Source organism: Anomaloglossus baeobatrachus, chromosome 11 (assembly GCF_048569485.1).
Source record: "Anomaloglossus baeobatrachus isolate aAnoBae1 chromosome 11, aAnoBae1.hap1, whole genome shotgun sequence".
Lineage (NCBI taxonomy): Eukaryota > Metazoa > Chordata > Amphibia > Anura > Aromobatidae > Anomaloglossus > Anomaloglossus baeobatrachus.
In genome coordinates this window covers 123,661,501-123,685,115 of record NC_134363.1, presented here as the reverse complement: position 1 = coordinate 123,685,115, position 23,615 = coordinate 123,661,501, and the positions used below count along the sequence as shown (strand labels likewise).

Below are 23,615 nucleotides of genomic sequence, written 5' to 3'. Positions count from 1 at the left end.
TTCTTTACACATCTTCATAGCTTGTTTTTTTTTCTAATACAAAGCTCCAAACACGCTAAAATTAAAATATTAAGATTGATAAAACATCATCAACTTCAACCTATAACCTGTTATGTTGATCTAAAGGAAGGCAGATGCTAAACGGTCCATTCTTGAAAAATTCCTTATCGGCCCAACCTGTGGCAATCAGACTAGTTCCCTATCATAGAATCTAGTGCCGTTAACCTGTAATATTATATGTATCAAAAAAGGCATCCATGTCTTTCCAGAACTTGTTTAGGGAATCAGCCAATTACAACATCATGGGGCAGAGAGTTCCATAATCTCACTGCTTTTACAGTAAAGAATCTGCGTCTGTGGTTTTGATTAAAACTTATTTTCTCTAGATTTAGAGGATGCCCCCTTGTCACTATTGAAGACATAGGTGTAGGTGTAAAAAGATTATTAGGAAGATCTTTACTGTCTTATCATGTACTGTATATTGTTATAAGATCACCCTCTTATTCATACCATTTAAGGGTACATGCAATGTTTTGACCATTTTTTATTGCATTGTCTTTCTATGGTGCGGTACCCAGAAAATTGGCAGAGCTCGTGAAAAGTCTAAAGCCTGCTTTACACCTTACAATCCAGCATACGATATTGTATGCGATCATAACCGCCCCCATCGTATGTGCAGCACGTTCAATTTTGTTGAATGTGCCGCACAAACGATTAACCCCCGTCACACGTACTTACCCGTCCATATGACCTCGAAGTGGGCGGCGAACATCCACTTCCTGGAGTGGGAGGGACATTCGGCGTCACATCAATGTCACACGGCAGCCGGCCAATAGAAGCGGAGGGACGGAGATGAGCGGGACGTAAACATCCTGCCCACCTCCTTCCTTCTGCATTACTGGCCGGGAGCCGCAGGACGCAGGTAAGATCTGTTCACCGTTCCCGGGGTGTCACACACTGCGATGAGCAACCTGACGTTCAATTTATGAGAAATGAACGACGTTTTACCGTTCAATCGCAATCGCACGTAGCTGTTACATGCTACAATGTACCTTACGATGCCCGATGTGCGTCACTTACGACGTGACCCCGCCGACACATTGTAAGATATATTGTAGTGTGTAAAGCGGGATTTAGAGACAGGAGTGAGAGGTTTGGATTGTTGAGGATTTTAGACTTAGATTATTAAAATGGAGGGCGATAGACAGAGATAAGGGAGGAGATGTAGGGCGGTAAAGAACTGTGGAGTGCTTTGTGGTTGAGAGAGAGAAGTTTATATTGCACTCTGTAGCAGATGATCAACCAGTGCAGTGACTGGCACAGGACAGAGCAGGGGTCAGGAACTTTTTTGGCTGAGAGCCATGAACACCACATATTTTAAAATGTAATTCCGTGAGAGCCATACTCACGAAGAGGAGAGGCAGTGGTGGAGCATCTCAGAAGGTCCCATGAGGCAGGGTAGGCGATGTTGTGAGCACAGAGGAGAGGGTGTCTCAGCTCAAGAGGGTCAGTGTACAGAGGGTTGGCGATACTTCTGTGGGCTTGTGGGGTGTCGCAGCGGTGAGCCCGCAGTAGCCGGCAGACTTTGGGCTGCTTTGAATCTCCCGTAGTTGACAAGGTCAACTTCAATAAAATGGCTGCAGCGCATGCGCAGATCGGCGCAATGGACTTTAAGAATATGGCCGCGGCGTTCTATCGGCGCACTCGCCACCTCCGCGGCAATTTTCTTAAAGTTGATCTCGTCAACTGCAGGAGATTCAAAGCAGCCCGCAGTCCGCCGGCTACTGCGGGCTCGCTGCCGTGACACCCCACGAGCCCGCAGTATTGCCGACCCTGCGCCACCACTGCCACCCCGGTAAGCCATATGCAATTTGTAAGACACATCCCCATTTTTCCCCCAGTTTTGGGAGAGAAAAAGTGAATCTTATAAACTGGAAAATACTGTATTTTTTTTTTATTAAAGATTTGTCTGTGAGCCAGATGCAGCCATCAAAAGAGCCACATCTGGCTCGCGAGCCATAGGTTCCCGACTCCTGGGATACAGGCACCTGTGTAGCGGTTGGAGAGGAATATGATCCTGGCTGCTGCATTTAGGATGGATTGGAGAGGTGAGAGTTTAGTAAGAGGGGGACCGATAAGTAGATAATTGTAATAGTTCAAATGAGAATAAAAAAGAGCGACATTAAGAGTTTTTGAAAAGTCAAAGACAGGAAAAGGTCAAACTCTACAGATGTTTTTGAGGTGTAGGTGACATGAGTGAGAGAGTTTTCGGATGTGGGGAGTGTGAAGGAAAGTTCTAAGTCAAATATTACCCAAGACAGCGTGCGTCCTGCTTGAGACTAATGGTAGAACCACATATGGAAAAGGTAATACAGTATTGGGTTTATGAAGGTTAGTAGAGGACGGAAATACAAGAAATTCCGTTTCTGACAAATTTAGTTTTTGATAGATGGAGGACATGGTGCTAGAGACAGGAGACAGACTATCCCTGATATTTTGTATTAAGGTGGGGTGATGTCAGGAGAAGAGAGGTATAATTAGGTGTCATCAACATAGAGATAATACTGGAAACCAAATCTGCTGATGGTTTGTCCAATGGGGTGGTGTACAGAGAGAAGAGGAGGGGGCCTAGGACAGAGCCATGAGGACCCTGATAATAAGGGGAAGAAGAGCTGGCAAAAAGTACAGTAAAGGAGCTGTCAGAGAGATAGTAGAAACAGGAGATAGCAGTGTCATTGAGCCCAATAGAGGGGAGCATAGTGAGGAGCATCTTGTGATCCACAATGTTGAATGCAGCAGAGAGATCCTGGAGAATCAACAGGGAGTAGTGACCATTAGATTTAGCTTAGATCGTTAGAGATGTTAGTAAGGGTAGTTTCAGTAGAGTGTAAGAAGCTGAAACTGGATTGTAGATGGCCAAAAAGATAGTTATCTGAGAGGTAGCGAATTAGATGGGAGTTGACCAAACTTTCCAAAAGTTTAGAGATGAAGGGGCAATTAGATATGTCTGTAACTAGCAGTGCAGTTTTGGGCAAGGGATGATTTTTTTTTAAGTAATTTTTTTAAGTAATGACTTTGTGCTAGCATGTTTGAAGGAGGAGAGAAAGATACCAGATGAGAAAAAGATGAAATATTTTAGTTAGGTGAGTGGTGACAGCTGGGGAAAGGGATTGAAGGAGACATGAAGGAATAGGGTGACTGGTGCAGGTAGTATGCTAGAAGATGCAAGGAGCCTGGTGACTTCTTCTCCTGTGACTGTTTCAAAGACAGAAAATGAGCTAGATGAAGTACAGGAGGGAAAAAATGTCTGATATTGGGGGATTTGGAGAAAATTTCTTGTGGGACATGCTCCTTTTTGTTCTTTGAAGTAATTTGCCAGATTGTCAACGCTGAACTTGGTGGTTGGGATCTGCACTCGTGGACTGGGGAGGGAATGAAAAGTTTCAAAGAGGATATTGGATAATGAGGTGATGAGGATGTTAAAGTAAGCTTGCTTGGAGAGGTGAAGTTCAGCGTTGTAGGTTTTAAGCACAATCTTATAATGGATCAAAACTCTGGTCAAATTGGAGTTTCTTCACAGACGTTCGATGCACCTGGAGCACCACTGGAGAAAACGTGTTCGCACCATGTAACAGGGTTTCCATCTTCTATGCCAAGTTATTCTATGTGTAGGAGGTGCAGCTTCATCCAGGGCACTTCCAGTATTTCATTAAAATGTTTCAGAGCAGTCAGGGCATAATGAGGTGATTGGGGCCAATGTTGACTGCAAATTTTTCTTAAGTTTATGAGTATCAATGACACGTATATTCCTATAACTGTGGTAAATGGGGGTGTCCTGAGCTGGGTGGCAGTTCTTTACAGAGAATTAAGTTTATATATTTATCTATGTTAAACTTCAATTGCCATTTCTATGCCCAAGCCTTCACCTTCCCATATTCCACTTTAAAAATAAATGATCCTTCTCTACTTTGATTTCCATGGAAAGCTTAGTATCATCTTCAAATCTTGAAATTTTAGTCTATGTCCTCTACATGGTCATTAATAAATATTTTAAAAAGAGGACCCAATACTGACCCCTGGGTTCCCCACTGGTAGCTATAACCAATCAGAGTGTTTCCATTAGTAACCCTCTGTTTCTTCTCACTGAGTCAGTTGTAACATGTTTCCTCATAGTCCCATTGTTCTTATTTATGTACCAACCTTGATCAGTTTGTTGGTTCAATTCTTCATAAACACATGTTGATGTTGAGTTATGAGATGATTTTTATGGAGAAACTCCCACATGAAGTCTCTTACAAAACCCTCAAAAACTTGCCCACAATAATGGTTGAACTTAACGCCCTATTTTTTCTGGAGGTGGGGTGGTTGCCATCTGGATCGAAGTAGCTGTCAGACCACTAGTGTTAAACGAGCACTGATTGACTACATGTCAGCTGATCTGTTGACATGTAATGACCTGTTTAGATAGGTCAACTGCCCTTCCATGCTCAAAGAATGATAATTAATATAATTGTTCTGTGATAAACTGCCGAGCTTAAAAATCATTTCATCCGACAAACAAGCATTTTGTTCTTTGAAGTAATTTGCCAGATCGTCAACGCTGAAGTTGGTGGTTGGGATCTGCACTTGTGGACGGAGGAGGGAATGAAACGTTTCAAAGAGGATGTTGGATAATGAGGTGATGAGGATGTTCAAGTAAGCTTGCTTGGAGGAGTGAAGTTCAGCGTTACAGGTTTTAAGCAACCATACTGCCAAGCTTAAAAATCATTTCACCCGACAAACAAGCATTTTGTTATGTGTAAACAGGGCAATATTTGGGAAACAAGTGTTCCTAGGACTGCTCGTTCATGAATATGGCTCTGCTTAAATAATCTGACAGGCACAGTTGTTTTGTTCACATCTTTTATTGAGTACATTCAATAAACCTCTACAGTGCAAATTAAATTAAAAAATAGTAAAAAAAAAAATAATTAAACTAAAACTAAGTTTTTAAGCAAACTGAAAGATTATTTCACCCAACAAAAATCGTAGGCTACATGCGCACGCTGCGTTTTTTGCTGCGTTTTTGCTGCGTTTTTGGCTGCAGTTTTGTTGTCAGAACTTTCTGACATTTGACTTCCCAGCAAAGTCTATGAGAAGTCAGATTTTCTATGCGCATATTGCAGTTTGTCAGTGTTTTATTTGTCAAAAGTTTGTGACAAAAAAATTCAGCATGTTCATTCTTCCTGCGTTTTTGTCAACATTTGTCACAAAAATGCAGCAAAAACGCATGTTGTGAAAAACGCAGCAAAAACGTACCGAAAACGCAGCAAAAATGCACCTTCAATTACAAGCATTTTTTGTGACATTTCCAGGCTCTCTCTTGACAAGGTGCAGTTTTGGCTGCAGTTTGTGAACACAAAAAGATGCAGCGTGCGCATGTAGCCTAAAGGCTGCTTTACACGCTGCGATATCGTTACTGATATCGCTAGCGTGGGTACCCTCCCCCATCGGTTGTGCGACACAGGCAAATCGCTGCCCGTGGCGCACAACATCGCTCACACCCGTCACACTACTTACATGCCTAGCGACGTCGCTGTGACCGGCGAACCGCCTCCTTTCTAAGGGGGTGGTTCGTTCGGCGTCACAGCGACGTCACTAAGCGACCGCCCAATCAAAATTGAGGGGCGGAGATGAGCGTCCGGAACATCCCGCCCACCTCCTTCCTTCCTCATTGCGGGCGGGACGCAGGTAAGGAGAGGTTCCTCGTTCCTGCGGTGTCACACGTAGCGATGTGTGCTGCCGCAGGAACGACGAACAACATCGTACCTGCAGTAGCAACGATAATTGGGAATAGGGGGGTATGTCAGCGATGAGGGATTTTGAACGATTTTGTGACCCTTTCAGATCGCACGTTGGTTTCACACGCAACGACATCGCTAACGATGCCGGATGTGCGTCACAATTTCCGTGACCCCCAACGACAACGCTTTAGCGATGTTGCTGCGTGTAAAGCGGCCTTAAGGCTACGTTCACACACAGTGGTCATTCTGTGGCTTTTAACCATATCAGCCCAGTGCCACTGTGGTCTTTTCACTGTTCCCTGCACAATCACTTAATCTTGCAGGGAAACACCTGTTTCACCTGCAAGACTGTGCGGACGATCATGATGATGGCAGGTAAAGTAGCATGACCACTGCAGTCTCAGTCAATACACCATTAGTGACTTTTCCAAGAAGTAATTGGCAAAGGAGTTTCAATTAATGAGATACAATTCAAAATGTACAAACTGAAAAACCTTTGTTTATATTTCAAGTAGTAACAAAACAATGAAAAAGAATGGTGTTCATGGAAGGACATCTCAAAGACAGAACATGCTGTCCCAAAGAACCCCAAAACATTGTAGCCGTTCAAAAGTTTGCCGCAGGCCACCTGCATGTTCCACAATGCTTCTGGGGAAAAGTTTTATAGACAGATGAGATAAAAGAACATCTCGTCATAAATGAACTTTGTTTGGAGGAAAAGGAACACTACGCACCAGCGCCAAAACTTTATCTTAACTGTGAAGAATGGTGAAGGGAGCATCATGGATTGGGGTTCCTTTTTTGCCTCAAGGCCATGAGCTGAAAAGAGCTGTGCATCCAAAATATCCTAAAAGTACTGACATTTGGTGAAGGTTATTTCTGGGAAAGAGAAAAGGTTTTAAATTGAAGGGTAGACATTATTTTTTCCTTCTGAGTTGTGGATGATAACTCATCCTGCTCAGGAAGACATGAACAATACAGCACGTAGTGTGTAATTAGTTGTGTTAGATTGTGTCAATAATCGTTACTTAAGCCTGCTTTACACGCTGCAATGTATCTTACGATGTGTCGGCGGGGTCACGTCGTAAGTGACGCACATCCGGCATCGTAAGGTACATTGTAGTGTGTGACAGCTACGTGCGATTGCGATTGATCGGTAAAACGTTCATCGCACGCACGTCGTTCATTCCTCATGAATTGAACGTCAGATTGTTCATCGTACCCGGGGTAGCACACATCACAGTGTGTGACATCCCGGGAACGATGAACAAATCTTATACCTGCGTCCTGCAGCTCCCACCGGCAATGCGGAATGAAGGAGGTGGGCGGGATGTTTACGTCCCGCTCATCTACGCCCCTCCGCTTCTATTGGCCGGCTGCCGCGTGACGTCGATGTGACGCCGAACGTCCCTCCCACTCCAGGAAGTGGACGTTCGCCGCCCACATCAAGGTCATATGGATGGGTAAGTACGTGTGACGGGGGTTAATCGTTTGTGCGGCACGTTCAACAAAATTGAACATGTCGCACATACGATGGGGGCGGTTACGATCGCATACGATATCGTATGCAGAATCGTAATGTGTAAAGCAGGCTTTAGCTAACATCACATTTTATTAGTAATCAAAGCAGAAATCAAGGTAACTCCTAAGAGCTCAAATAAAGGGAATCTACCACCAGGTGTTTGCCACCTAATCTGAGAGCAGCATAACATAAGGGCAGAGATCCTGATTCCAGCGATGTGTCACTTACTGGGCTGCTTAGTGTAGTTTTGATAAAATCACTGATTAATCAGCAGTAGATTATCATTACAGGACTACTTGGCGTGCTGCAGGTAGTCCAGCATATTCATGTGCTCTGTGTAACTTTTAGATCTGCAGCAGAGAAAACATTGATTTTATCAGAATGACAGCAAACAGCTCAGAAAGTGGCACATCGCTGGAATCAGGGTCTCTGCCCGTACATTATACTACTCCCAGATGGGCGAGCAAAAACCTGATGACAGATTCCTCTTAATTATTCTTACCTGTAGAGCTAAATTACTCAAACATAGCCACTAGTGATGAGCGAGTATGCTTGTCACTACTCGGTACTCGCATGAGTATCACTGTACTCGGGCTACTCGGCGGGGACCGAGTAATCTCGCGATACTCGTGCTGTACTCGTGGTCTTCATCCCTGCATGTTGGCACTCTTTTGAGAGCCAGCCCTCATGCAGGGATTGGCTGGCAGACCACTGCAATGCCACAACCCTGTTAGTTGTGGAATTGCAGTGATTGGCCGGCCTGCACAGCGTGACCGAGCCTTTATACCGGTGGGCGCGCTGTGCTCTGCACACAGCCATCCAGACATTCAGTGTAGGGAGAGTGTTGCTGCTTCAGGGAAAGGTTTGCGGCCCTTTATAGTTAGTTCCGGAGCAGGGCTGCAAACAGTGTGACCAGAAGTCCTTCTCAGGACTATTCTAGTTGTATACAGACAGGCAGGGTATAGCCAGGTCGGAGTACAGGAGCAGAGTCCTTCTCAGGACTATTGTTGCTGTATACAGGCAGGGCAGGCAGGGTATAGCCAGGTCGGAATACAGGCTAGTGACCAGAAGAGTCCTTGTCAGGACTATTGTAGCAGTATACAGGCAGGCAGGCAGGGTATATAGCCATTCCTAGTGGTGACCGTATTCCAGCCTTCATCACCATATCTGGGGCTGGTGTACACAGTCTAAAACAGTCCAGATAGTGTCAGACTTCTCAGTAATTGTCGCTCCTAAAAAGCTGTTAGGTTCTTAGTGCGTCCGTGCGTGCATTTAAAAACCGCACGTGTGTGCCTGTCGGTGGCAGCGTACAGGTGCACTTGTGTGCGTTTTGCACAAACTAGTATATAACGCACAAGTGTAGTGTATAATACACGTCAGTCAGCAGTGTCTGATAGTGTCAAACTTCTCAGTAATTGTCGCTCCTAAAAACCTGTTAGGTTCTTATTGCGTCCGTGCTTGCATTTAAAAACAAGCTGTGAACAATTTTGTCTGCGTTTTACGCCATTTTTACGGACTCACCAGAAAACTTTCAAAAATGACACCAAAATGAATTTTCATGGCGGAAATGTTAAGGGCACATACCCAATAGTGAGATAGAGCTGGTGTATGTTACTTTTGGAGATTACATGAAAGATTTTACGTGAAAACATTGTGTGGCACTCCGATGTCCCTGAGAAGAGACGTACATGAAGGCCTCTTGAGTCTAATGTGCCCATTTTGAGGAAGTGAGTCTTTGTAGTATTTTCCTTTGCCAGGGCAGTCCTAAATTGTGAGGTTCACCAATGCCCCTGCATACAGACGTGCATGAGGGCCTGTAAACCTGAAGTGCCCATTGTAAGGAAGTGAGTCTATTGTAGTATAGCCCTTTGGCAGGGCAGCCAAAAATTGGGAGGCTCCACATTGTCCCTGGATAGAGACGTGCATGATGGCCTGTAAACCTGAAGTGCCCATTCTAAGGAAGTGGGTCTATTGTAGCTGCATTTACAACGACAGGAGACCCGCTCCTTTGCAATGGGAACAATGTTTTGAGGCCCTCATGCACATCTCTATCCAGGGACAATGTGGAGCCTCCCAATTTTTGGCTGCCCTGCCAAAGGGCTATACTACAATAGACCCACTTCCTTACAATGGGCACTTCAGGTTTACAGGCCCTCTTGCACGTCTCTATCCAGGGACAATGTGGAGCCTCCCAATTTTTGGCTGCCCTGCCAAAGGGCTATACTACAATAGACCCACTTCCTTACAATGGGCACTTCAGGTTTACAGGCCATCATGCACGTCTCTATCCAGGGACAATGTGGAGCCTCCCAATTTTTGGCTGCCCTGCCTAAGGGCTATACTACAATAGACCCACTTCCTTACAATGGGCACTTCAGGTTTACAGGCCCTCATGCACGTCTGTATGCAGGGGCATTGGTGAACCTCACAATTTTGGACTGCCCTGGCAAAGGAAAATACTACAAAGACTCACTTCCTCAAAATGGGCACATTAGACTCAAGAGGCCTTCATGTACGTCTCTTCTCAGGGACATCGGAGTGCCACACAATGTTTTCACGTAAAATCTTTCATGTAATCTCCAAAAGTAACATACACCAGCTCTATCTCACTATTGGGTATGTGCCCTTAACATTTCCGCCATGAAAATTCATTTTGGTGTCATTTTTGAAAGTTTTCTGGTGAGTCCGTAAAAATGGCGTAAAACGCGGACAAAATTGTTCACAGCTGTGACTTTTGAGTGATAAATGCTTCAAGGGGTCTTCCCCATGCTGTTGCCATGTCATTTGAGCACTCTTCTGAGACGTTTGTGACATTTTTAGGGTTTCTACATGCTGCCGGGGGGTCATTTCATAAAAATACTCGGGTCTCCCATAGGATAACATTGGGCTCGGTGCTCGGGCCGAGTACACGAGTATCTTGGGATGCTCGGCCCGAGCCTCGAGCACCCGAGCTTTTTAGTACTCGCTCATCACTAATAGCCACGTGTCTGTCTGTGTGTGTGTCTGTCTCTGTTTGTGTCTCTGTGTGTGTCTCTGTGAGTTTGTCTCTGTGTCTGTGTGTGTCTGTCTGTCTCTGTCTGTCCATGTCTGTCTGTCTCTGTCTGTCTCTATCTATGTGTGTCTCTATCTCTATCCATGTCTGTGTCTATCTCTCTGTCTGTCTGTCTATCTTGCTTTTTGTCACTTTGTCTGTCTCTCTCTCTATCTCTGTGTCTGTCTGTATCTCTCTATCTCTGTGTTTCTTTGTCAGTCTCTTTCCCCATCTGTCTCTTTCCCCGTCTGTCTCTTTCCCCGTCTGTCTCATTCCAGGATTACAGGTCTGTCTCATTCTAGGTCTATCTCTTTCCCTGTCTGTCTCTGCCTGTCTTTGTCTGTCTCTGTCTCTTTCTTTCTTTAATGGAGGCAGGTTTTTTGGAGAGTAACTGTAGAGCGCGGGGTTAAATTTTCCTGTCAAAACATAGCTATGACATTCCCTGAGTCACATGAGGCGTCTGCAAAATTTTATGATTGTAAATGCGATGGTGCGGATTCCTTTAGCGGGCCTACAAACACATATACATACACACATACATACAGTACATGCATACATACACACACACACACATACACTCAGCTTTATATATTACATTTAACCTCAGTTTAATAGTGTTGATCAGTCGGATCCTGAGTTCAGAGATCCCCAACAATTGCTTAAGCCAGTGTGAAGAAGTGCTTATTTAAGCTCGAACACAAGTAGAGCTGTTTACAGACTAGTAGACTTTTTATTTAGCATATGTACACCACTCTGCTTGCTGTAACAGATAAGTTGTGTATTTCGTCCCATTTTGGGCCTGGGCAGATGACCGTATTTTAGGTCTAAGTGCAATCAGACAAAACATTGCATCACACTCAGACCAATGTTAGGCTACGAGGCTATGATCATGTCAGAGAAAATCGCCACAAGGTTAAGTTTCATACAATATTCAGATCGCACTCGCCATGCAAGTCAATGAATATGTGGAAATCATCAGACCGCACTCGGATGACATCTGAATGCAGTCTGATTTCTGCACACTGATACAATGAAGAAGGTGGAGAAACTTTGTTCTCCATCTTCTTCTCACACAATCTGATCATGCTGTGTTGATACTTGGAGTGTCGTCCTGATTCTCTCGGATGATAGAATCTGTGGCTGTCTGCCCCTGCCCTTACTATGAGTTTATAAGTTTAGTTACCTGGAAAATACCATGTATGAAAAGTAGATAGTAATCTCTATCATTAATTTCTCCATGCCACATATTTAGAGCTCTGTGTCACATAAATCATACTCTATTTTTCTACAAAGAATACTGGAGTCATTATTGTCTTGTTGCACTTGTACTAAACCTATCTACAGTGACAACTTTATGTCAGGTCTAACTACCATGGAAAAAGCACTTTTCTTAGAGAAATTATTATTACACCTGGCTTTCTCTACATGTGACATTTGCAGAGTGTAACGTAATGAGCAGTGGGAACCGGTGAGTTCAGAACCGCTGCGTACATGAATGGCATCCTCACAATGTTATTGCCCTTACTGTTTTATAGGCACTGTCAATCAAGGAGCAAATTGGTTATCCAGACTATATTCTGGAAGATCAAAATGATAAATTGGACCATGAATCAGCTTCAGTAAGTACCAAAACAGCAAGTAATTGGGTTTGTCTTCTTACTCTTCTAAGATGTAACAATGGTGGCAAACAACAAGACTGGGTAGTGGGTGGAAATTAGTGCCAGTATACATGTGGCCTGGAGGAACGTGAGACTGTCGAAGAACATCCTCTCTTTTCTGCCAATTTGATGGAATGAAATGTTTCTGTCACAGGGTATGTAATGACAGGACAGGGGCCCCTATGCTGGCCATCAGACTTGGGACCTTGCGCTGTCTCTTATCTCGGAGATGGTAGGCTTGAGGGTAGCGAAGTCTGAGCCCACAGCGTGACCCTAACTCCTGTCTGAGCCCTGATTTTACTCCCCCACTTCCTCTCCCTTGGGGCGGGCCGGAAAACACAATGATACAAACCCACAACGGACAAGGGAGAACTGAAATTCGTACACACTGCACTCAAAACACATGAGAGACAATATGTGTATTGGAAAACAACAGAAGAGGGGAGGAAGGTACAACAGGGGAACGCTCACACCACTCAAAAGGACAACATGGATCACCATAAACAGAATAACCACCAAGACCGAAATAACTGAACATATGCTGAAGCTATCAGGAAGAAAGACGGGCTTTAAATAGGGAGGAGACAGCTGCATGTGACAATTAGCAACCTGATTCTGCAGCAGTTAACTCCTGCAGGGTTGAAGACCAGAGAACCTGAATCAGCCGATGTCCGGCTCTGGCTGAACAATCCACCAGCCTCAGGTTGCTTGTTCCACCAGGTGCGTGCAGAGCTGAACATCACATGACAGTATCCTAGCCCTCGAGATTGCATAAGGGCAGTACCTGCTAATAAACTGAACACCAATATATATGGTGCCACAAACCACTGGACAATATGGACCACAAACAATTAGATTGTAGAGTCAGGGGTGCAATACCTTTGGACACTGGGTGCAGGAACACGAGCTAAATTGCAACGAGGATTGGTTTTACAAAACATGTTTAAAGGATTATCGTTCTGTTTTCTAAATATGAAGGTCACACGATTATGAAAGAGAACTGAGATGACTCAGTGTTGGGGTCACAGCTGGGCCCCTAATGCAGTTTGTGCCGCTGTTCTTACGCCTCCCCGGTAGATAATGACAGCTTTAGTTCTGTGTGTGCTTGTTACCATGTTCTCCCCAATTTCTGTTTTTCCTTTGGATGAAAGGTTGAAATCATTTTTAATTGTGACATAACGACTCAAGATAGAAAGACAGCTCTTCACCGCCGCGCATTTTAAAATAACTCTAAGTGTCATTGGTTTTGACTCCTGCGGCTCAAGTCATCTTCTCCAGGTCACAGACATCTGGCAGGAGTTCCTTTGATTTGCAGTAACTTGAACAGTACTTGTGACAGCTCTGAGCGCTTTCATAAAATGCTTATACGGGAGAGGGAAGGTCAGCATAATTGCAATGCTTTCACAGGCTGAATAGTATTGAAAGTCAGCCTGACAAATATAATGGCCTCATAAAAAACACAGTTCAAGCTGGATACATCTAATGCATGAAACGCAGATTTTTTTTCTTCTTCTTTTCTCCGCAGTTGAACTTTAGTGAAGAGAAATACTTTGAGAACATACTGGAAATCTTAAAAGCAACAGCACAAAAGAGTCTAAAAAAGCTAAGAGAGCCGGTCGACCCTGATGCGTATGTATTAAGTACTAAAATGTTTTGATACATTTAAAAGGGAACCCAACAGGCAATGCGGAAGGTCTCGGTACATTGGTATTGTCACGTTCTCAGAGCCTAATATTGGGCTCCTGTAACAAAGTGGACAATCCAATGTTGGTAGAAGCTGAGAACATGGTGCCCATTTTTCGTGAGCCCATTTTCTGTTGTAGTGTGTTAGGGAACCATATGGCAAGTGTTTATAGGGGCTGTCCACTATTAGACAACCCCAGCTTAGGCTCCTTTCACACATCAGTTTTTTGCCATCAGTCGCAATCCGTCGAACTGTGAAAAAAACGGATCCAGCGCTGGATCTGTTTTTTTCTCATTGGCTTGTATTAGCGACGGATTGCAACAGATGGTCTAACGTTTCATCTGTCGTATGACGGATCCATCAAAAATTGTCTGTGCAGCCGACGGAAGCAACGTCCACAGCAACGTTTTTTGTGAATGTCGAAAAAACAGATCCGTCACCGTCCATCTTTTTTTAGGATGGAAGCCTATGTGCACAGGATCCTTCGCAATCCGTCAAATGACGCATTCCGGCGACGGACTCCGTTTTTTGTATCTGAGCATGCCCAGAATGGGTAAAAACCACTGTTAGGCTATGTGCGCACTTACCGGATTTTTCGCGGATTTTGCCGCGGATTTGCTGCATGTTTCGCTGCAGAAAATGTTCATAACATCTCTGCAGTGAATCACCAGCAAATCCTATGGAGAAAAAAAATCCTGTGCGCACTGGGCGGAATTTGACAGCTGCGTGTTTTGCTGCGGGAATCCCGCAGCAAAAACAAGTGCATGTCACTTCTTTTCCGCACAGCGCTGCGGGATTTCACTCCATTGACTCAATGTTAATCAAGAAATCCCGCAGGGAATAACGCAGGCAGCAAATTCTGTGCGGTTCACTGCGTTTTCCTGCGTTATTCCCTGCGGTATTTTGCGGTTTACCTCCGGTAATGTGCATCACTTGCTTGCGGTTTTGCAGGGAAGTGATGTCATTACAGGAAGAGGAAGCCGTGCAGAGTAAACACACACAGATCACACACACAGACATCACAGACATAGATCACATAGACACAGACACATAGAACACACATAGAAAGAAACAGAAATATAGAAAAAAAAGAACGTGGGCTCCGCTGCATATTCACCGTCCAGCCGAGGTAAGCACACAGCGGCGGCCCGGTATTCTCAGGCTGGGGAGGGAGAGGGGCAGGGGTAATGTCCCCTGCCTCACTCCCCCTCCGGCAGCCGAGAATATCAGCCGCAGCTGCCCCGGGACTGTCGCATGCAATATGCGGCACTGCCGGAGTGTCCTCGGCTCTTCTTGCCACCGTGTAGCAGTGGTGGCAAGGTAATACAAGGGGTTAATGATGGTGGGGGACCACCGCCATTAACCCCAGGCTTGATCATGGCAGCGTCTATGTGACAGCTGACATGATCAACCCGTAAGTAAAGTGAAAAAAACAGACACCGAAAAATCCTTTATTTTAAATAAAACAAACAAGCCTCGTTCACCATTTTATTAACCCCTCCCGCACCAAAGCTCCGGCGTAATCCAGGTCCGACGTCCAGCGCTGCTTCCATCCAGCCGCGACTGTCACAGACACAGCGCTGAATGAAAGCAGCAGAGGTAATTACCGGTCATTTCCCACGGCCGGTAATGTGAACTCACTGCCGACCGTGGGAAATGCAGCGATCTGTCATCTATCTCTCTATCTATCTATCTATCCCTCTGTCTATCTACCTATCTATCTATCTATCTATCCCTCTATCTATTCTTCTGTCTATCTACTATCAGAATTAAATGACTTTTTTTTTTTTTTTTTCTTCAATGTGCTTTATTGCATTGAATGCAATAAAGCACATCCCAACCCGCACGCGGCAAAACCGCGGCAATACCGCGAATAATACCGCGGTAAAACCGCAGCAAACCGCGGCAAACCGCATGCGGTTTTCGGGTGCGGTTTCCCGCGGTTTTTTACCGCGGGTGCGGTAATCTTTGAGGGCATGCGGAATTTTCTCAAGAAAATTCCACTTCCCAGTGCGCACAGAGCCTTAGGCTGGTACGACGGATCAGTTTTTTTTTTACAAGATCTGTCGCATCAGTTACAAAACGGATTTTGACTGATGGAAAAAAACTGATGTGTGAAAGAGGCCTTAGTCGCTTCAGGACCCCAAATACAATAAAAAGAGTGGTGCTGTTCCAGTGGTGTTAGTGCCACAGTTCCCAGAGATTGAGATGGTTTGTTTTGTCTTGTGCTGGCTACAGCCAAGAGCAGCCGCTGTTATGCTGCAGCTCATCAGTCTTCCGTCAAGACAGATATCCGGTCTAAAAAACTGGTGAAGGCTGCAGTTGATGAGTGAGTGGCTGCTAATTAGCTGCAGCCAGCACATGGCACTCTCCGGGAACTGAATATACTGTAGAATGTTTTTCTTTTGATTGGGGTCCTGAAATGAATAACTGGAGTTGTCCAGTAGTGGGCAATTCCTTTATCTTTATCTGCAGCATCATCACAGAGAAAATATAATGTTTTACATGTTGTCCCTATTGACATCAATGGTCTGCCTTTGTGCTAGGTCTTCTAGCTCTTTTGTACCTGCTCTTTGTTTGGTAAATAGAAGAGAATCCTGAACTTCAACCACCCTCCAATGACTGAAAATGTCCTAAGAGAGGACACTGAAAACGAAAAACAAAACCTTTAAAGGGAACCTGTCAGGTGCAAAATGCACCCAGAACCAAGAGCAGTTCTACAGTAGGTGTATATTGCTAATCAGTGCCTAACTGTCCCAGGCTATAGCAGCATAGATAAAGAGATCTTTAGAAAAACTATTTCTAAAGATTCTTTATGATATGCTAATAAGCGCAGAAACTAGTCGCAATGACGTTAGTTCCCCTGACTAGTCTGCCCTCTTAGAATGTTAGCACGCCCACAGGGACATGCTAACATACTATTCAATGCCCATTGCCCAGTGTCTTCGGCTGTCATGGGCATAATTGTGTCCATTTTCACCCCCTCAGACACTGAGTTTAGGGTCAGTGTGCATGATCAGGTGTATGCGTCCTTACTTCTGAGAGGTCTATTTCACATGACCAGAAGTGCCAGGGACTTCTGACCCTAATCTCGGCATCTGAGGCGGTAAGAACAGACACAGGTATGCGCATCACCGCCGATGATGCAGGGCATTGAATAGCACGTTAGCACGCCCCATGCAAAGAGGGCGCACTAGTTGGGGGGGACTAGCGTATTGCGACTAGTCTCTGCGCTTATTAGCATATGTGATGCCCTGGACTAGCCAGGTAGTCACAGACCCCCGCACTACACCTGTCCCCCAATAAGGTGTCATCAGCCAACCATTAAAACCTAGTCACCTCCCTCAGTGCTTGATGGACACACCAGGGGCGGAGCCAGGCGGTTGGCCATGCCCACCGAGGAGTTCAGGGGGCCTGAGGCAGGAAACACAGGCAGATCAGTTTTAGAATTGAGCAGTGGAGGAGGTCAGGCCTGTAGGACAGGCCTGTGACAGTCTGACAGGTGCCGGGGTTGGAGCCCGGGCACCTTTGGCTAGGAGGCAAACGGTGGCCTCAGCCTGCAGGAGCCAGGAAGACGGCTCGGTGGAACTGTGGTGGACCAGGACAGGGTAGTGGCCCGCCGGTACTGACCCGGGGAACCGACTCAGAAACCGGAGCACACAGGGGGGTACTCAGACCCTGAAACGAGGTCCAAAATCTACTGGACTGAGTTAATTAACTGATTGCGATCTGGACTATAGGTCCTTTCCCACCCAAGTCCTGACTGAAGACAACAGCCCACCGAGGGGGATAGAAAACCAACGCACAGGCAGAGAGATCCCATGGGCCAGCGTCTGCGGGCAAAAGGGCTCTCCCGACATTCACAAAGCCGGGGAGTGGACTCCCGTCGCTGAAGCGCAGGCAGTCCACAGATACACAACACGGTGCAGGAGAAAGGCCAAGACCACTGAACCGGGTGGGGGACCAGACGCAGCCGGCTGCAGGCACCGACCACCATCAACTTGGTTTACCAGAGACTTGTGTGTGTCAATAACCGTGAGTACAACAGTGCCATCCGGCCACGCACCGCCCTGCACCGCCCAGTTATCCCCAACGGTTCCCGGGGCCATCACCCCTACCCACGGAGGGGTTAACATCTTGCTGCACCACCATCTCCCCCGGGTGCCCAGTAATCGCAGCGGTGGTGTCCAACTTCACCATGACCCGTGGGTGGCGTCACGAACTCAAGCGCGGCTCCGGCCATGCACCTACCCAACCTCCACCAAAAAGCGCCAGCACCCCCTTTCAGAGCGAAGTGACCCCGGGTCCGGAGGCACTCGAGCCACCCACCAACAAGCCTGGATCCGAGCGGCTCGACTGCAGCCGAGCGCGGGGCGGTACACATATAATGAAGGATCTTTAGAAATACATTTTCTAAAGATCTCTTCATCTATGCTACAAGATACAGAGACAGTTAGGCTGGAATTAGACATATGCACCCAGAATGCTCATGGTTCTGGGTGCATATTGCACATATCTCTTTAATATTGGGTAAACACAAAAAGAACCAAGAGAAAAAAAATTCTACCAAGACTCATCGGGATCATTAAAAAATGTAATCAAAATCAACAAGGTCAACTACAGCCAAAGCTGTATATGTATAAAGGTCAACTACCACCAAGGGCACATTTACAGATATGTCAACAATTGACTTTTCTGGGCCTCGGTACCTTTGGGGTCTCAATGGCCTTCTTTTCTATATGAAACATCAGTATTATGAATGACACGTTAGGTTGGTAGAGCTGTGACAAAATCTGTATTGGGTCCTGGAGTCTAAGTTATGCATCTGGTTGACTCAAAATATATTTATTTTACACTATTTTCCATCTGAATGTACAGAAATAAATAAAATACAGAGCACTGGAGATGTTATTGTAATCACTGTCCATGTGTTACTCTGTTTTAGTTGGATAATTGGTGCAGCAGTGGCTGATGCCTTCTATTCCCCTAATCGGAATCAGATTGGTGAGTTACTAAAAAAAGGGTCTTAATTGGTGTTGACTAGAGATGGGCAAACCTGCAGTTGTCCGACTGGACTTAAAAAAAGAAGAAGAAAAAAAAGCCGTATTGGGGCCAGACTTGAGCCCAAACCCCGAACCCCATATAAGTCTATGGGAACCTTAACTTGAGGGCTGTAAAATGGTGTTAGTAAGGGCGAGGTATCTGCAAAAGGAAGCAAAAGGAAGATTAAAGCTGAACTATTTTACCTACTGAGTCTTTGCATGACTGTCACACTGCTTCCGGGACCGCTCATTGTTCGTTCACTGCTTCCACCGCCCACCCTCTGTGACAGCAGCATCTGTGAGTGGTTGCAGTCAGACTGCCAGTGTGCTGGGGTGCTGGTGTATGTGATTGGTTGCCCCCACAGTAGCTGTCTAAGTCCCCCAAGTGGAGTGTAAAAATAAATAATTTGAAATAATGGTGTAGGGTCCCCCGTATTTTCATACCCAGCGCAGATAAAGAAGAAAGCTACAGGCTGCAGCCCCCAGCTATGTGCGTTATCTTGGCTGTGTATCAAAATATGATGTAGCCCATGCGGCTTTTTAAAAATTATTTTAATAATAATAATTTTGATACATAGCCAAGATAAAGCAGACAGCTGGGGGAGAGTATTCTCATGGTTATTGGGCTATTCCCAGCCTAAAAATAGCAGCCCGCAGCCGCTCCATAATTGTGCCAATTATGGCTTTTTACCAGACTTATCCTGAATGCCCTGCAGTGATCCACGAAGCCCTGGATCAGTAGTGGATAGGGGCAGGGGTGGGATTCAGCCAGTTCTATCCGGTTCTGGAGAACCGGTTGTTAAAATAGCAGCCGGTTCCCAGAACCGGCAAGAAAGAGATGCGGCGATCCAGTTCCCTGCATTCATTTGTATTAGTGTCTCTTTAAGACACTAGCACAAATGAATGCCCGCACCTCCGCGTCGCACTTCTGGGTTCAGTGGAGCCTGTCAGCTCCCTGACCGGGCGTGCAGAGACGCGCTGACGCTGCAGAGATGGCACGGCAGCGTGGGGAGGTCGCTCCTCCCACTGCCGTCTGTCAGCGTCAGTGTGTGCAGAGTGCCGCGGAGGATGGAAGGCAGAGGAGAAGCCTGCTGGTGCTTGGAGCAGGTAAGCGCTCAGAGCCAAAGATACAGGGGAGCAGGGAGAGGAGCCGCATTAAGAGGGGAACTCTATGGGGAGAGGGGCCATATGGGACAAGATCTGCAAGGGAGAAGGAGCATATGGGATGAGATTTGCAGGGGAGAAGGAGCATATGAGATGAGATCTGCAGGGGAGAAGGAGCATATGGGACAGGATCTGCAAGGGAGAAGGAGCATATGGGATGAGATCTGCAGGGGAGAAGGAGCATATGGGATGAGATCTGCAGGGGAGAAGGAGCATATGGGATGGTATCTGCAGGGGAGAAGGAGCATATGGGACGAGATCTGCAGGGGAGAAGGAGCATATGGGATGAGAACTGCAGGGGAGAAGGAGCATATGGGATGGTATCTGCAGGGGAGAAGGAGCATATGGGATGGGATCTGCAGGGGAGAAGGAGCATATGAGATGAGATCTGCAGGGGAGAAGGAGCATATGGGACAGGATCTGCAAGGGAGAAGGAGCATATGGGATGAGATCTGCAGGGGAGAAGGAGCATATGGGATGAGATCTGCAGGGGAGAAGGAGCATAAGGGATGAGATCTGCAGGGGAGAAGGAGCATATGGGATGGGATCTGCAGGGGAAAAGAGGCCATAATGGGATGAGATCTGCAGGGGAAAAGAGGCCATAATGGGATGGGATCTGCAGGGGAAAAGAGGCCATAATGGGATGGGATCTGCAGGGGAAAAGAGGCCATAATGGGATGGGATCTGCAGGGGAAAAGAGGCCATAATGGGATGGGATCTGCAGGGGAAAAGAGACCATAATGGGATGGGATCTGCAGGGGAAAAGAGGCCATAATGGGATGGGATCTACAGGGGAAAAGAGGCCATAATGGGATGAGATCTGTATGGGGAAGGTCGCCCATTCCAATTTTAGCAGGGCTCCTTTAGTAATAATTTTTAAAAACTGTAGAAAAATCATTTAATACAATATGACTGACAGTGACTGGAACAACTGATGCTGGACAGGAGAGTGACGGTATAGTAGGGAGAGGAGATTTTACTTTAAATTACTTGTATTTTTTAGTTGAGGAAAGTGTGTGAAAATGGGTGTGGCTAACAAAATGGGTGTGGTTACAGAATGGGTGTGGTTTTCAAATGGGCGGAGTTTACAGAGAACCTGTTGTTACAAATTTGAATCCCACCCCTGGATAGGGGTCTATGAAACCCCCCAAGAAGTAAACACAAAACAACAAAAAACACCCTCTTTCTTCAATTTATTAACCCCTAAAACACCCCTGCAGGATCAACATTATCCACAGACATGACGTCCCACGATGATCCCAGCTCTGTTACATCTGAGGTCGAAGTGCACCATCAGATTAGAAAGCGTGACGAATAACTTTGTCCAGCAGAACACATTGACAGAGCCACAGCTGGGAGAGCGGTGACATCAGTGAGTTCCCCTGTGGTCACAGCTGGCAGGTCCACGGTATGGCAGCTGTGACCTCAGGCGAACTCAATGAACTCAGTGAACTCACCTAAGGTAAAGTCTATGAAATGATCTGAGGTGAACTTAATTAATTCAATGTCGACTTACCAGTTTAGGCCCGTTTCACACGTCAGTGAAAAACACAGACGTTTTTCACTGGCGTGTAAAACACGCACATGTCCCTGCGTGTGCCGAAAATCACGGCACACGTGGGTTGTCTAAGTGCAATCCGGGCGCCGTTCTCCATGGCCCGTGATTGCACTTAGAGATTCACTCACCTGCACCCGCTCCCGCTGTCCGTGGTGCTGAATCCTCCCGCGACGCAGCATCCGGCCGGCGGTGACCCCTGCAGGAGCTGCTTCCGGGTCGGCTGTGTCGCGCATAATGAATATGCGCGACAGTAATCAGCCGGCACAGAAGGAGCAGGGAGAACGGGCTGCAGAGGACATCGCTGGACGCCGGGTGAGTTAAAATGTTTATTATTTTAAAAGCACGTTTTTTTCTGGCATGTGTTTCACGGACCACACCACTGCGTGGTCCGTGGAACATCAGTGATGCCAGAAAAAAATGGACATGTCTCCGTGCAGCAATCACGCACACGTGGGTACGCTGCACGGAGACACGTGCAGTGACAAATCACTGACGTGTGAGCAGACCCATTCATTAGAATGGGTCTGCGTATGTCAGTGATTCTGGTATGTTTAAAAAAAAGCACAAACGTCCCAGAATAACTGACGTGTGAAAGGGGCCTTAGACTGTGTGTGCACATTGAATATTTTTTAGCAGAAAATCTGCATTTCCTGGCAGAAATGCACCAAAAACTCAATGCGGTTTTGATGCATTTTTCTTCCAATTGATGCAGAATTAGTGAAGAATTTTTTGCAGAAATCTGTACCAAATCTGCATCTCATGAAAGAAAAATGCTCCAAAACACCCAATGCGGTTTTGATGACTTTTTCTGCCAGGAGATGCGGTTTTGTTGTAGAAATTTGTTCCTAAAAAATGGGATCTGGTTTTGACTCCGTTTTGTTGCAGAAATTTGCTGCACCAAATCTGCATCTCCTGGCAGAAAAATGCACCAAATCACATAACGAGGTTTTGATGCAGTTTTTACCTGTTTTTCTGCCATTAGATGCTGATTTGGTGCAGGAATGTGTTTCAGAAATTTGCACCAAATCTGCATCTGTGGCGCCCCTGAATATATCGGGGTGCTACAGAGAACTGCATCCTGTCACCCAGGGTGCAGTGCCTACCCCCCATGGTTCCAGGTTCCTAAGAAACCAGTGTCACTACCATCAGCACCACAAACCCAATCAACACCTCACATCATGACCTGTCAGACACACCAGTGGGTTGGTCAAGCTGGAATAGGGCCACCCACCTAGGGGTCAGGCAGACTGGTGGGAGGGAGGAAGGAGGAGAGTAGTGAGAGCCCTCAAAGAGTGAGGAGCTGGGGACAGTGAGCTCCTGGGGAGCTAGACCGAGGTTTGGTCGCAGACGGTGGCCCGGGACCAGAGGAGTTGGGGACCGGTGGCAGCGACATTGGAAAAGGGTGCGACGGACATAGTCTAGGAGGACTGTCGGCATCAGAAATCCAAAAGAACTGACCGGTACCGAGCATAACGGGGTACAGGACCCTAGGTCAGGAGCCGATTCAACGCCATGATAATTAACCTGGGAGGGAGAGTATCTTTATCAACTTCCCTAAGACCTCAGAGATTGAAAGCGACAGCACACCGCGCGGGATAGGGCTTTCCAGTAAAACAGCCCACAAAAATCCCAAGTGCCAGCCATCAAGAGCACAGCTACACTAAATATAGTGAGCGAGGCCCCAACAGCTTCAATCGAAGGGGCCACAACAGACAACTAAAATTGTACACGGAGGCGGCTCCGGATTGCCAAGTGACACCGGTGGGAGCAGACACCTGGATGGGGTCCCCGTAGTCACTGTGATGCACAGAGACTTTGGTTTATCTTCAGTGTGAGTGTCTGCTTTATAATCCTCATCCAGCACCACGACTACCCACAATGAGTACCCTGGTTCCCCTGCACCTTGTGCTCCCAAATATCCACCAAATACCCCAGAGGCCGGGGCCTTCCCTACCTGCGGAGGGACTGAGACCTTGCTGCTCTACACCATCTGCCCGGTATTCCTTCCAGCAATGGCGGTACTCCCGTTACCGCAACTCGCAGTGGCATCACGAACTTCTCCCTTGTAAGTAATCCCCTTTCAAGGATCGGAGTGTTTGCCGAGCCCAGGTCCAGAACCCTCGAGCCACGACCACCCCGGATCCGAGCACCCCGGTCTGCGCCGGGGCGGCAC

At 46.4% G+C, this 23,615-nt stretch overlaps 1 protein-coding gene across 2 annotated transcripts in view; it reads left to right on the top strand.

Annotated features, from left to right (window-relative positions):
- The window catches only part of MMEL1 (membrane metalloendopeptidase like 1), a 450,309-nt gene that overhangs the window by 408,021 nt on the left and 18,673 nt on the right, over window positions 1-23,615 (top strand). For both annotated transcript variants that reach the window (XM_075329400.1, XM_075329399.1), the window contains exons 15-17: window positions 11,872-11,955; window positions 13,520-13,623; window positions 18,624-18,682. In XM_075329400.1, the coding sequence (XP_075185515.1) occupies window positions 11,872-11,955; window positions 13,520-13,623; window positions 18,624-18,682 (247 nt within the window). The remainder of the gene's footprint in view (window positions 1-11,871; window positions 11,956-13,519; window positions 13,624-18,623; window positions 18,683-23,615) is intronic.